Source organism: Orycteropus afer, unplaced genomic scaffold (genome assembly GCF_000298275.1).
Source record: "Orycteropus afer afer isolate SDZICR_OR568_19922 unplaced genomic scaffold, OryAfe1.0 scaffold00020, whole genome shotgun sequence".
NCBI lineage: Eukaryota > Metazoa > Chordata > Mammalia > Tubulidentata > Orycteropodidae > Orycteropus > Orycteropus afer.
Window position 1 is genome coordinate 1,745,552 of NW_006921607.1, and position 14,378 is coordinate 1,759,929.

The following is a 14,378-nucleotide window of genomic DNA, read 5'->3' on the forward strand; positions in this document are numbered from 1 at the left end:
CGCGGGCCCATCGATCTCCCCCCCGGCCCAGCCGTCCAATTTCTAACTCGGCGACGCCTGGGAGGGAGCGCGCGGGCCTGAAGGTACCTGAGCTACACTATCCGGCGAAGTCTCCGCGGGCTTCCTGGAGGAGTTGGACCGCGGCGCCAGTGAGGGCGCGGGACGGGCGACGCGACCCCGCCCTCGGCGGCACTGCCCCTGCGCCGGGGCGGGGCGTCCGAGGGGCATTAGGACCCAGGCGCAGCGCGAGGGGTGTGTCTCCGGCAGCGGCGGCTCCCTTGCTGGGAGCACTGTGTGGGGTCCCGGGGCCCGGGGTGAGGATCCTGGGCGTGCGCCAATGTGCACAGCCCTTCGACCGCAGATCTCCCGGACCATGGCCACGGTCACCAGGCGCTCGTTCCAACAGCAGCCCTGCGGTGGGTGCCGGCGCCCGCGGACGCGCGGGAAGGCCGTCCGCGTCTCCGCGGCAAAGGCGTCCTGTGCGGGGACGCGGAGCCGTCTAGGGGCATCCCGGCAAACGCGGAGAGCGCCGGCCCGTGCCGGCCGGGGGCGCGGTGGGCGAGAAGGTTGTGGGGGCTTCGTGGCCCGAGGGCGCCGAGTGTGAGTTCGGACGCGAGGGAGCTCCAGGCCCTGGTGGGTGCGCAGGAGGTTGATCTCGTGCTTTGCTGTCGCCGTCTCTCAATTCTTAATGATTTTAAAGCAAATGATGCAACCGGTGGAAGGCTGGGCTTAGCGGAGCGCGGAGTGGAGCCGCCGAGTCTTCAGAGCCGGGCCAGCTGCCCCTTCTCGTTTGACTTTCCGCCCGGCACCTTTCCGTCGCGGGCGCGGCTGGGGAGCCTGCCCGCTCCGGGTGGTCCCCGGACCATTGACCATCTCTGCCCCGCGACTCTAACAACTGAAAGTCAACTCGAGGTCTCGGCCAGGAGCCGGGGTTTACAGCATGCACCCGCATGTGGGGCGCCGGGGATGGGGATAGGGTGTGCAACAACCCTTCCCTTCCGGACTCTCGCCACCCTCGTCCTCTGTGCATCCCTGCGGCCTGGATGCTGCTTTTACTGCCCCGCTCCTCCCTCGTGGATGCAGACGGGGCTCCGGCCCGCGCGCCCTCCGCCCGCATCCTGTCCCGCGACCCCCCAGAGTCTACGAGTCTGGAGGCGCTTTCCCCTCGGGGACGCGGCCCCACCTGTCGCTTCTTCCTAAGCACAGCGCGACGCAAACATCCCGGACCATCCCGGGCCTCTCGCGGGAAGCTCACACAGCCCCTCACCCCAAATGTACTTCCCTAGACCCCCACCTATCCCCACATCTCCCTTCAGGACCAATGGCTTCGCCTCCCAAGAGGCCAGGGGCGTGGTGAAGCCAGGGAAGGAAGCCGTTGCTGGGGCGATCCCCGCGTGACTCAAGGCGCGATCCCCGCGTGACCTGGGGCGCGGGATAAGGGGTGCGCTGCGCGTGTGATAAACGTTTCTGGCCCTGGGCCTGGGTTTAAGAGGAGAGATGTGCAGAGAGGAGAAAGAAGGCCTCCGCCTGTGGGCTGGGCGTGGCCCCGCTTCCCCAGGTGGGGTCCACCTAGTTCTAAGAGTACATTCCAGATTTCATGCCTGAGTTCTGTTAATAATTCGGTGGGGAAAACATCTCTTCTGACTCCTCCAAGGCCTCCCTCTCTAGTACTGAGTGCTCTGGATTGGACCCCTTGGAAGGGGGATCAGTGGGGTTGATAGGAGATGGGAAGCAGGTGAGTAGATACTGCCCAGGGCTGGTCACTGGGCTGGTAACATTCTTTGGCTTTCCTTGCAGAAAACTCACCCACCATGGCCCAGAATGGGTACCTTGAGGATACAGGTGAGTACCTTTCAGGTGTGTGTACATGTGTGTGTCTAGAGAGAGAATTAGCTACTTGGTCATAAGTCTCTAGGGGACCTGGCCCACCAACCTGGGTACCTGGGTACTCATGGCATTGGCTACCAAGTACCCATGTACTCAGCTGGTACTAGGCTGCCTTTGGATCTTACCCATGAGGAGGCTGGACACAGGCAGGACCCTGTTGATCTTGTGGTCCTCAGAGGGCAGGCTTTTCCCTCTCCTGCGCTATGTGGGCCATCTGATGATCTCTCCCGTGGCTTCGACTCATTGTTGCTTTGGTTATCTGCTCAATACTGTATGTGCCCGTTGCTCTCAGCTCCCTCGTAGCCTGTGAGTGAAGGCTGTCCCATTAAAGAACAGAATGTCCCTGTGACTCAGTTTTCCGTACTTGCACCACCCAGCTCTCCTCCTGCTATGGCTCTGGGCTGCCTGTTCTGTGCCCAAAGCCGTAAGGCTGTCTGGACCATCAGAGGGGAGTTGGATGGGGCAGTGCCTTGGTCATAGTGGTGATGTGTTCTTACATGGGGTCCCCAGGGCATGGAGGCTCTCTCTGTGTGCCAGGGTGCTAATGGGCAGGTTAGGTATATGGCTGGGCTGTAGGGTGGAGGTGGGGACATGGCATCACAGGAGCCCTTCAGGGACCTGGTGGAGTGAACTGAGAAAGTCCTTGATCAGGCTATCCAAGAACTAAGGCCATCCAAGAACTAAGGCCAAGAAAAGGTAGAGCCCAGGTTATGGGGAGAAAAAAGGGGGCAATGTGGGAGGATAGTGGGTACTGGTGAGGGTAGCAGAGAGGAGGCCACGGCAGGTTGGGGCAGGCCTGGCATGGGGAGGAAGGACTTTGTGATGAACATGCGTTCCACCACATAAGCAAGGGAAGACATCTTTTGACATAATAGCTATTCTCTGGGAGAAGTGCAGACCTGAGAGTCACCAGTCCATGGGGGCCTAGTTGTAGGAGGCCTGGCCCCTCCAGCCGATTAGGGGCCCCTAGCTGAGCACCGGACACTGGGGATACAACAGGACCTGAGATGTGCAGAGGAAATTGGCGGGTGTGAATGGAAGTGAGTCAGGATGAGTCATGCCCTGCAGGTGTAGGCGTGCTGCTGACCCTTCCCTGTCCCTTTACAGGGGCTCGTTAGGCATTGATGGGGCCTGGGTCCCTATGAGTGCCCATGACTGTGAACCCTTGGGAACCACAGCACAGTCAGGAAGAGGAGGCTCTGGCGGGGCCAGGAGGAAGGCAGGGGCCTAGGACTCACCAGAGGAAGGGATACGTTCTCAGAATGTTTTTCCTACTGAATTATTAACAGTACAGACAACCCTTGGTTCCATTCATAAGTCTGTCTTTAAGTTGAATTCGTACGTAAGTCAGACAGTTAAATACAGTTGGTATCTGGCATCAGTTAGTCTGATGTTTGTCTCAGTATATCGTGTACCTTTCTATGCATAATAAACATTGAAGAAATGCTACCAGATACACTAAAACATCTTTAACATAGTAATGCAGCGATAGTAATGTTTTGATGCACATCACAAAGTGGTGCCCATTTGTTATTAGGAACCAGTGTATGTACCTTGAATTTTTCATATTTGAGGCCTCAGGAGTCTTGGTTCTTAACTGTCATAACCCAGGGACTGCCTGTACACATGCATACCAGGAGATATTGTAGGTTCGTTTCCAGACCACCGCAATAAATAGAGTCACATGCATTTTTTAAGTCACCCAGTGCATATAAAGTTATGTTCATGCTACACTGTAGTTTATTAAGTGTGTAATAGCATTATGGAAAAGTTTGAAATATCGTGAGTTACCAAAATGTGACATAGAGACATGAAGTGAGCACATGCTATTGGAAAAATGGCACCAATAGTCGCGCAACACAGAGTTGCCACAACCTTCAATTTGTAAAAAAAAACCAAAAAAACCAGTATCTGTGAAGCCCAATAAAATGAGGTTTGCCTGTACCCAGAAGGAGTGGTATTAGTGGGCTTTGAAGAAGACTTTTCAGGGATGAAAGCCTTTAGCTTAGAGGACAGAGTCACTGACATCCTTGGGGTGCTGGCCAACTGGCCTGAGGAGTGAGTGATAAAGGTGGGGAATGGACCTGGGCCCGAGAGGCCAATGGTCAGGGCAGGGCTAGCAGGGTTGGTTCCGTCTCTGACACTAGAGGCTGCAGGGAGCCATAGCAGGGCTCCAGAAAGAAACATGGACATGTTACTGGGAAGTTTTCCTATACAAGGGGGCTGTGCTGTGAGGCAGTTGGAGGAGTTGAGGGGCACCAGGAAGGGGGAAGCAGGCTCTGCCCTGGGGATCCTGAACCCCAAGGACATCATGACGTGCCCCTTACCTGCCATGGGGGAGGGGCATGATGGAGTCCAGGCCGAGATGAACTTCCTTCTGGAGTCCCATCCCACCACTCCCTGGCTCACTCTGTTTCTCTAACAGTCCTGTCTCCTGGGCCTGGTCTCATGTCTGACCTGGGTCTCTTAGCCTTGATGCTTCACCTCACATGTCCTCACTAGGGGGCAGGGCTCTAAGACCTCATGCTACCAAGAGCATGGAGGAGGGGGTGGGAATCTGGATACTTCAGTAGCTCTACCTTCCCTTGACCCTCTCTGGGGATCTGGGCAAGTCTGGGTCTTCTAATATGGGCATTCTGGGAAAGCAAGGGTCAAGGGACTGTCACCTGAATCATGCACCCAGTGCATAGGGATCCCGTGATCAGAACAGTACAGCTGAAGAAAGGTTGGAGATCTCTGGGCATGGGGCTGCCAGTCGACCTGGACTACCTCAGAGTGAGGCTGCCCAGGGATCCCTTTCTGGTCAACAGGAGGCTTCCCTTGTCATTCAGAGTCTGGGCCCGGTGGAAGAGCGCAGGAACCCCTGCCCCTTTGGGCTTAAGGCCCTCCCTCTGTATGTAGCACTGATGGCCAGACCCTTTGTTGGGGGGAGGCCTCTCTTGAAGCTGATGGGGTTCTATGCTACCTCAAATGTGACATGATTGATATCTCTGAAGCCCGTGACGAGAGCCTAGGGGATGAGCCCTGCGACACGGTCAACTCCTCCATTGTGTCTGGCGAAAGCATCCGTTTCTTTGTCAACGTCAACCTGGATACGCAGCCCTCCCAGACTGGTATGGGGACTCCAGCAAGGACAGGGCAGGGGCTGGCAGAGGGCTAGGCAGGCATGCCCCCACTCCACTGTGGAGAGGCCTGAGGAGGTGGCATGGCAGCCTCAGCACCCTTCCCCTTTTCTCCAGCTGAAAATGAAGCGTCCAGTGGCTGTGTGCTCCTACACATCTCTCGCAAGGTGAGTGGCCCCCTCCTGCAGGGCAGGGCACACACTGGTCCTGGAGGTGGAGGTGGGTGCTTCCCTGAGGGTCCTCATGCCACTCTCCTCTCCCCTTACCTCCCAAAGTGCCTACATGGGGTTTAAATCAGCCTGAGGCTGGCCAGCTGGGGCCGGCCACACTGGGTTGTCCCTCCTGGATGGGGGCATTGGTCCTGGTGGACAAGGGCAGCCAGGGGCCACCGTGGAGAAGCTCAGGCAGAGATTGGGGTTCTCACTCATGCGCCTGTGTGGTTCTGTGCCTGGGGTCGCCGCAGTATCTGAAGTTAAAGAACTTCGAGGAAGAGATTCGTGCGCACCGTGACATAGATGGCTTCCTGGCGCAGGCCAGCATCATCCTGAATGAGACGGCTACCTCCCTGGATGATGTGCTACGAGCCATGTTACGCCGTTTCTCCCAGGACCCCAGCCACGCCGAGCCTGGCTGCAACTTGGACCTGTTCATGGCCATGCTCTTCACAGATGCTGGGGCCCCCCTGGAGGGTAATGGTAAGGCCCCTCTACCTGCCCAGGCAGGGTGGGTAGGGAGGCGGGCTGGCTGATTCACTGACCCTCTCTACCCTCCCGCCGTGTCCCCAGTCCACCTCCTGTCGGATACCATTCAAGGGGTCACGGCCACAGCCACTGGGGTGCAATACCAGCAGTCGTGGCTCTGCATCATGTGAGTTGCCAGGCCACGGCCACCACAACTGAGCACATGTCACATCGGGGCCTGCAAAGTAATGGCTCAACCAGTTTCGGGGTGTGTGTGTGTGTGTGTGTGTGTGTAAGGGTCTGAACACTTGATCCTATCTAATTTGTTTTATCCCTGAGGTCACCAAGGGTCAAGGTCAGGGACTGTGGTGGGGGAAGCCCAGCTCCCATGGGTGGCAATTGTGTCTTGTGTGCCCTCCCCTGTCTTCCCTGCCAGCTGTACTGTCAAAGCCCTGCAGAGGCGGCATGTGTGCATCAGCCGCCTGGTTCGCCCACAGAACTGGGGGGAGAATTCCTGTGAGGTGCGGTTTGTCATACTGGTGCTGGCCCCTCCTAAGATGGTGAGTAAGGAAGGGCCTTGGAGTGGTTCTTATTCCTGGGGAGAAGGGTTCCAGGTTGCCTGCTCTCTCCTTGTGGGCATTTCTCTTTTTCATTTTTTTATTTTTGTTTCAACTTACTTTAATTTTTATTGTGATTTGGGTGAAAGTTTACAGAACAAATTCATTTTCCATAGAGCAGTTCATACACATTTTGTTTCATGACACTGACTGCAATTCCCCAGAATGTAACAGCTCTCCTCCCACTTCCTCTCCGTAGTTACCTCTTCCCTGTGTCCTTCCCTCCCATGCACTGCCACCTCTGAAGCTGTCTCCCTGTGAAAACACCACCCTTCTGTTCTCCCACAAATGATCGCTCCAAGGAGTGTATCTACCTGATGTAAATGTTCACCCCATTTGCCTGTCTATGGTTTGGCGGAAAGCCACAGGAATGAGTTCAGTTCCAGACCTGAAGGGTAACTAGAGGCCATAGTCTCAGGGGTCTCACCAGGCTCTATCAGACCAGCAAATGTGGTCTTTTTTTTTTTTTTCATGATTTTGCATTTTGTTCCGCATTGTTCTCCCACTCTATCCAGGATCTCCTGCACTGATCCCCCTCAGAGTGGTTGACAGTGGTAGCTGGGCACCATCTAGGTCTTCTTCTGGTCTCATGATGATACAGCAGTTTTGAGGAGTACTGGTCAAGTATTTTGTAGGATGTCCCACCATTGGAATTTGTCTGATTTCTTAGGATAAAAATGAGGTTATGGGTTTTGAGGAGAAATTCATGGAGGTTAAGTATCATTTTAATTACATCACAGCAAGGCTAAATACTGTCAACACGGTTTGTGACTGTTGATGTTGACCTTGGTCACCTGGCTGAGGTAGTGTTTGTTGGATTTTTGCACTGAAAAGTGACTCTTTTGTGCCCCTTTTTGGACTCTTCAATTTGGAAGGAAGTCAGTATATGTAGCCCTCATCTAAGGCATGGGGATTCTGCTCTTTGGCCTTGAGGGCCAGCCATCTACATGCTTTTACTGTATTTGGAATTCTTCTGCACCCTCCCAAGGATTTTATAGATGTCCTGTGAACCTCCCCAGATGGCAGCCTGCTGGTGAGAGAAGAAGCACATTTTAGGGCAGTGGCAGCCTGTGGGTCAGGGTGGCTAGAACAGTGGAAGGAGCAGTATCTGAGTGAACCAGCCCCTGATGCACAACTCTTCCTTGGAGACTGAGCCTGTTGTAAGGCATTCACAGTGGGCTGAGCCCCAGGACTATAGCTTTGGGCAACACAAAGGGACAGACACTACTTCCAAGGGATGTAGGTTGGGAAGGCCAGACAGGTATAGAGGAAGAATGCTGAGTTCATGGTCAGGGGTAGCCTTGGCTGGCAGGAGGGAGAAGTCCCAGAGGGACTGGAAAAAGCAAATTCATTGCCGTCAAGTCAGTTCCAACTCGTGGCCCCGTGTGTTAGAGCAGAGCTGCTCCATAGTTCTTGTCTGTGATCTTTAGGGAAGTAAACTCCAGGCCTTTCTTCCATGGTGTTAGCAGGTGGGTTTGAACTGTCAACCTTTAGGTTAGAAATTGAGCACAAATTGCCAGTGCTACCCAGGAACCTTGATGGGCCTAAAGCCCTCTGGAAATTAGATAAGTGAGCAGACAGGGCAGTACCAAGTGACAAAATGTGAGGGGATTTTAAGAGGTAGCTAGGTAAATGTTTTCTCCATCTTTGTGGTTTTATTATCCATGATTACATGGGTTTTTGCTGCTTAGGACAAGATGAACATGAATTTCTATAAAGAAAATGATTCGATCAGTGGTGGTTGTGGTGCTCTGCTGATATAGTAGACATTTTGGTGGGGGGACAAAGCCTACTGCTCTAGGTAGAACACCTGCCACAGTGCACAGTGAAGGCAAGGCGTCCTCACTCCACAGAGGCTACAGGCCTGCTCTCCCACCCTCTCCCCCAGAAAAGCACCAAGACAGCAACGGAGGTGGGTCGCACATTTGCCACCATGTTCTCGGACATCACTTTCCGCCAGAAGCTCCTGGAGACCCGCACGGTGGAGGAGTTCAAGGACGCCTTGGTGCACCAGAGGTACCTGCTTACCATGGTGAGCCAGCATCGGCGGAAGTCTTCCATCAAGCACTTCAGCACGTACTCCATCAGCCACAAGTCCCTGAAGGTGCAGGGCAAGGGGTACGGAATGGGCGGGACAGAGGTGTGACCTGGGAGGCCTAACAGTCACTTTGTCCTCCCCCCTTCCAATCCTTACAGCACAAGGACTTCCTCTCTGTAGGGAAAGGCATCCGGGATGATATTGCACGGAGGTTCCCCGTGTACGCGCTGGACTTTACGGATGGTATGTGGGCCCATAGCCTGTGTCCCTCACCCTGAGCTCTGGCTTTTCAGGCCCTGGGACAATAGGGATACCTGTCTGGCATCCACAAGTCTCTTGTCCCACCCTCCCTCCCTAGGCATAATTGGGAACCACAAGGCAGTGGGCAAATACATCACCACCACCATATTTCTCTACTTTGCCTGCCTCCTACCCACGATTGCATTTGGGTCCCTCAATGATGAAAACACAAAAGGAGCCATCGGTGAGGGGTTGGGGTGGGGGCTGACGGTGGGTGCTGGGTTGGGCCCAGGCCTGCAGTGCCTGCCTGACCTCCCCACACCCACAGATGTACAGAAGACCATGGCCGGACAGAGCATTGGAAGCCTCTTGTATGCACTCTTCTCTGGCCAGCCGTTGGTGGTGCTGCTGACCACTGCACCCCTGGCCCTCTACATCCACGGTGCAGTGTGCGGGCTGAGGGAGGAGGTGGTGCTCATGGTCCCTGGCCCTGCCCCCTGACCCCATCCTGCCTACTGCCTGCAGTGATCCAAGGCATCTGTGATGACTACGAGCTGGATTTCAAAGCCTTCTATGCCTGGACGGGCCTGTGGAACAGTTTCTTCCTTGGGCTTTATGCCTTCTTCAATCTCAGCCTGGTTATGAAGCTCTTTAAGAGGTGATGGGGCCTTCCCTGAGTTGTTGGGACCCTCAAGCAGGAGAGGAACCAAGGCTGGGGATTGGTCAGCCTCCTGGCTAGCCTGTGAGGCCCTGCAACCAACCTTAGAGTGGATAGGATGCTCCACCCTGTCACTGCTTCAAGGGACTGGGGCAAATTCATTGGGAAGGCCCAGGACGCTGTTGTGTGTGTGGCAGGCAGAGACTGGAGGCCATGCAGCCTCAGGAAATCCTCACTCCAACAACCCCCTGCCCCAATCTTATGAGGCACATCACCCCCGGCAGGTCAACAGAAGAGATCATTGCCTTGTTCATCTCCATCACGTTTGTGCTAGATGCTATCAAAGGCATGGTCAAAAGTGAGTATACAGTGGGCAGCTACACACACCCCATCCCATCCACCCCGACCTGCTGTGGGGGCTGAGCTGAGATGAAGGGGTCTGAGGGCTAGGGCAGCCAAGAAGGGCTTATGCTAGGGTTACTTCTGTGGTCAAGAAGGGCTGTGCTTGGTATAATGGCTTCAGGTGCTGGAGGGTGATAGGGCTGCTCCAGGCAGGAGCAGAGATGAAGGCAGAGGCCAGGTGTGATGGAGCGTCAGAGCTGGAACAAAGGGACGATGGTAGGGTTGTGGGGATGGTGGGTTGAATGAGCAGTGGGTTCTTGACAACAGGAGGCTAGAGCTCCCCCTCTACTCCCTTTGCTGTCTTCCTACTCCCTCCCCAAGGGTCCTCCCCACCTCTCTTCAGGGCTTCTCTCCCCCTGCCCTCAGGATCCCACCCACTTCTCCTCGGCCCCCACCCTCCATACAGGGTCCCCCACCCCACATCCAGGAGGAAGTTGGGCCCCAACCTCTCAGAGCCCAGATGGCTGAGGCCTCTCAGCCGGCTTGTCTCCACAGTCTTCAGGAAGTACTACTATGGGTACCACTCCAGCAACTACTACACAAGGAAGACTTCTTCCCTGGTGAGCCTACTGGGCCTCAACACCAGCATCCATGCTGACCTTAACGCCAGCCTCCTGACCAGACCGTCAGAGCTGACTTCGGAGGACAGCCATGTTCACGTGGGCCGGGACACAGCCGTGCTCAGCCTCCTCATCATGCTGGGCACGCTCTGGCTGGGCTACACCCTCTACCAGTTCAAGAGGCGGTAAGGGGGCCTAGGGGTGACGGGAGGGACCCACCGCCCCCAGAGCACAGCTGACACCTTTCTTTTTGTCGGCAGCCCCTACCTGCACCCCTATGTGAGGGAGATACTGTCAGACCTGGCCCTGCCCATCTCAGTGCTCACCTTCTCCCTCATCAGCTCCTATGGCTTCTGGGAAATAGAGAGTGAGTTAGGAATGGGGGATGGGGGTGGGGTTCCCTGGGGAGGTCAGGACTGAGCAGGAGCCTGTGCTCTGCTGCAGTGAGCAAGTTCCGCTACAACCCCAGCGAGAATCTGTTTGAGATGGCCCAGATGGACTTGCTATCTCTGGGGGCCATCAGCAGCACCATGGGGCTTGGCTTCCTGCTCTCGATGCTCTTCTTCATCGAGCAGAACCTGGTGGCTGCCTTGGCTAATGCGCCAGAGAACAGGTATCCCACGGGAGCTGGGGAGGGAAAGGGAGGGAATGCCCAGCCCTGTAGGGGGCCTGCAGGGCTGGGCTCCCATGGGCTGCCCTCTGCTGCAGGCTGGTGAAGGGCACTGCCTACCACTGGGACCTCCTCCTCATCGCCCTCATCAATACTGGGCTGTCTCTGTTCGGGCTGCCCTGGATCTATGCCGCCTACCCACACTCCCCGCTGCACGTGCGGGCCCTGGCGTTTGTGGAGGAACGTGTGGAGCACGGGCACATTTATGAGACGTGAGTGTGAGGCATGGGGCAGGAGCCACGAGGGGCGTGGCTTGGGAGCAGGGCCCGGCTGTGACCCACTGCCCTGGGACCGCACAGGATCGTGAGTGTGAAGGAGACGCGGTTGACGTCGCTGGGCGCCAGCATCCTGGTGGGCCTCTCGCTGCTGCTGCTGCCCTTCCCCCTGCAGTGGATCCCCAAGCCTGTGCTCTATGGACTCTTCCTCTATATCGCCCTCACCTCCATCGACTGCAACCAGCTCTTTGAGCGAGTGGCCCTGCTGCTGAAGGAGCAGGTAAGTGCCGGGTACCACGGGGAGGGCTGGGGGGTGCGCAGTCCTCACCTCGCCACACCTCATCCCTGTGCCCCGCAGACTGCATACCCGCCCACGCACTACATCCGGAGGGTGCCCCAGAGGAAGATCCACTACTTCACGGGCCTGCAGGTCCTGCAGCTGCTGCTGCTCTGTGTCTTCGGCATGAGCCCCCTGCCCTACATGAAGATGATCTTTCCCCTCATCATGATTGTCATGATCCCCATCCGGTACGGGGCAGGCAGGCGGGCCCACCCTGTCTCTGTGGGTGGGACAGGGGGCAGGCTGGGGGTAGGGGCCCGCCGGGCAGGAGGGGCTCAGCCTGGCTGAGCTGGTGGGCTTGGGCAGTACGGACACCCACTACCTTCTCCTCTTCTGACCCGGTGCTCATCCTCCTGCCCTTCCCCCCACCCAGCTACAACCTACTGCCCAGCATCATTGAAGCCAAATACCTGGACGTCATGGATGCTGAACAGAGGCCCTGACTGGCAGGCCCTGACCACGCCCCTTCATCCTTCCTTCCCCGGCTGGCTTTCTGGCCATGGTGGGGTTCACTGGTGTGTGCCCACCCTTCGCCCCCGTTAGCCTTTAGCTTTGGGTCGGGAACACTGCTCAGGGCAGCTTCCGCCCAGGGTGGGACTAAGCAGGACAGATTTTCTTTTGATAAAAGAGTCCATGCCTGAAAGAGACACCATTTCCTTGATTGTGTAAGGAACTTGCTGTACGCACATTAGAGAATAAAGCTCCTGTTTCTACGCTCCTTTGTGCCACCTCCGTCCTTGCTGCCCCACCCCAGCCACTGAAGGCTGCCTAAGAAATGGAGTGAAAGAAACCTCCATTGTTGAGTGCCACCTGTGGGCTATCAAGTCCAGTCCCTCACGGTTGATGCTGACCCCTGTAGTACATTGTGCCATCAAGAGGTCAGGAGGTGATGGCAGAACCAAGAGGTTTTTGCACTGTGGTATGTCCAGGGACTCAAAAGAATTTCCAGGAAAAACATATGCATAGGTGAGAGGGCTTGGGCCCAGGGAGTCCAGCAGAGAGCATGCCCTGGGATCAGGGCCAACAGTGATAAGCCCTGTGACTCTTATCAGATAAAAGCTGCTGAAGAGCCAGATGGGAGACTGAAAACAAGCAGGGTCGGAGTGGAAGTTTCAAGTTGTCTTCTGTGTGCAGCCTTCATGCACATGCAGGGGGAACTGTACCCTAGACCAAGGCAGAGGCAGTACAATAGTCACGATGCAGAAATGCCAAATGACCAGGCATGGGGATTTTGGAGGAGAGCTGGTGCCATATTTCTTGGCTTGGGTATCTGGTGACTGCAAGGGGCCATGATACCAGCAGGGAGCATGGATCTGGGGCTCAGAGGAATGTCCCCGAGTACATATTTGGCAGCAGCAGTAGTGGGCAGAAGCACCTGGCTCAGACACCCTAGAGGACTTTGGTTCGACAAAGGCACCACAGACCAAGGTACTAGACTGAAAGAAAACATTTGCTACATCTAAAATGAAAAGGGACTAAGACAGCACCCCAACAGAAAAGAGACAAAGGTTGCAAACAGACACTTTACAAGAGGGTGCCTAAAGGGTAACAGGAATGATAAGAGCTGCTGTACCAACTAACTCCTTAGTAACCAGAGAAATGCAAGCCCCAGCCATGAGTCACCTTACACTGGCAAGAATCAGAAGGCTGGGTGGTGGCAGGGGCAGTGGGAGGTATGAGACCCTTTGCACCTGATGGGGAAAAGACTGGGGCACATTCAAGACACCTGCACCCTCCAAGCAATTCTGCCCCTGCTGATGTCCTCAACAGACGGATAGCACAAGTCAGGACAACTTGGGGAGAAAGCTAAGCCACAAACTCAGAGGGATATCCCGCTGCACCACCCCACCTATGTGGCATGTGGTTTGTCAAGGCCCCTCCCTGGTATCTTGGGCATTCCCTGCAGGTGTGGCCAGAACCATCAAGCCTGGAGCAGGCAGGACCCCTGCACACCGTGGCTGAGCCGCTGTAGATAATATGCCCACCGAGGAAACCATCCAGCTGGGCCTCACAGGCAAGGGGAGCAAAGGAATGATTTTCTGCCCTTGCCTGTGGACACAAACACAGTTTAGGGGAGTAAACAGTTCCTACAGCTGTTAAACCCAGGCCCAGGGCCATCCTCCATCCCACTGATTAAGAACAGTGGCTGGAACTGCCTATGAGCAGATGGAAGCCTGGGAGTGACTTCCCAGAGTTCGAGAGCACCCACCCTGACCCAATGAACACAATAGGCTTTTCTGCCTTTGGGGTTCAGCACCTCCTACCAGAAGCATCACTCGCAGGAAAAAGCAAGGAAGCCCCTGAGGAGCCCGTACCCCCTTGGCTCGACCATGGCATGTCAACTGAACGGGAGCCAAGGACTCTCTCCTTCACCTCCCATACATACAAAGCCATAAAAATGAACCTGGCTTTATGATCATAAGCCAACATTTTATCTGCTCTTGATGAAACAGCATAAAGCAAATGCACTGAACATCCTACACTGCCCACTCACCCTCCCGACCTGAGCCAAGCGCGTGACGACGAGCCAGGCAGCAGCATCACCTGCCTGGGGGGTAGACCTAGCACAGAAAAGGTCAGCCCATGATCTAACTTGAAGAATTAAAGACTGCAAGTGGAAAAATACTCTAGCTAGCTAGGGTGCATGAACACCCTCAAGACACAAGTGGTGCCCTTGTCTCTCATGACACACCCCACATGAAAGGCTTCCCGCCACCAACCAAATTCAAGAGACAGCCACCTGCTTTCGGTAGGTGAGTCCAGTTTATTTTGGAAGCAAGTCCTTTCCACAATGTTTATTTGCCACACCTGAAATCTAAGTCCATCTGGATGGTTCGCCCCCAACCCGACATCCCGCCGAGGCCAGTTTTAACATCCAAGGTCTTTTCAAGATCCTAGGCATGAAGGCTGTGAGAGAGGTCACTGAGTCCCTGAGACCAGAGAATGGTC

At 55.6% G+C, this 14,378-nt stretch overlaps 1 protein-coding gene across 1 annotated transcript; it reads left to right on the forward strand.

Moving 5' to 3' along the window:
* The first annotated feature begins 373 nt into the window (after nt 1–373).
* SLC4A11 (solute carrier family 4 member 11) lies at nt 374–11,872 on the forward strand. Its single transcript, XM_007959996.1, has 20 exons — nt 374–416; nt 1,798–1,842; nt 4,833–5,000; nt 5,127–5,176; nt 5,473–5,704; nt 5,795–5,876; nt 6,126–6,249; nt 8,195–8,410; nt 8,503–8,587; nt 8,703–8,828; nt 8,913–9,026; nt 9,110–9,242; nt 9,527–9,600; nt 10,140–10,389; nt 10,465–10,571; nt 10,649–10,817; nt 10,913–11,086; nt 11,174–11,369; nt 11,448–11,617; nt 11,803–11,872. The coding sequence occupies exons 1-20, from the start codon at nt 374–376 to the stop codon at nt 11,870–11,872; spliced, it is 2,628 nt and encodes an 875-aa protein (XP_007958187.1).
* Nucleotides 11,873–14,378: the final 2,506 nt, after the last annotated feature.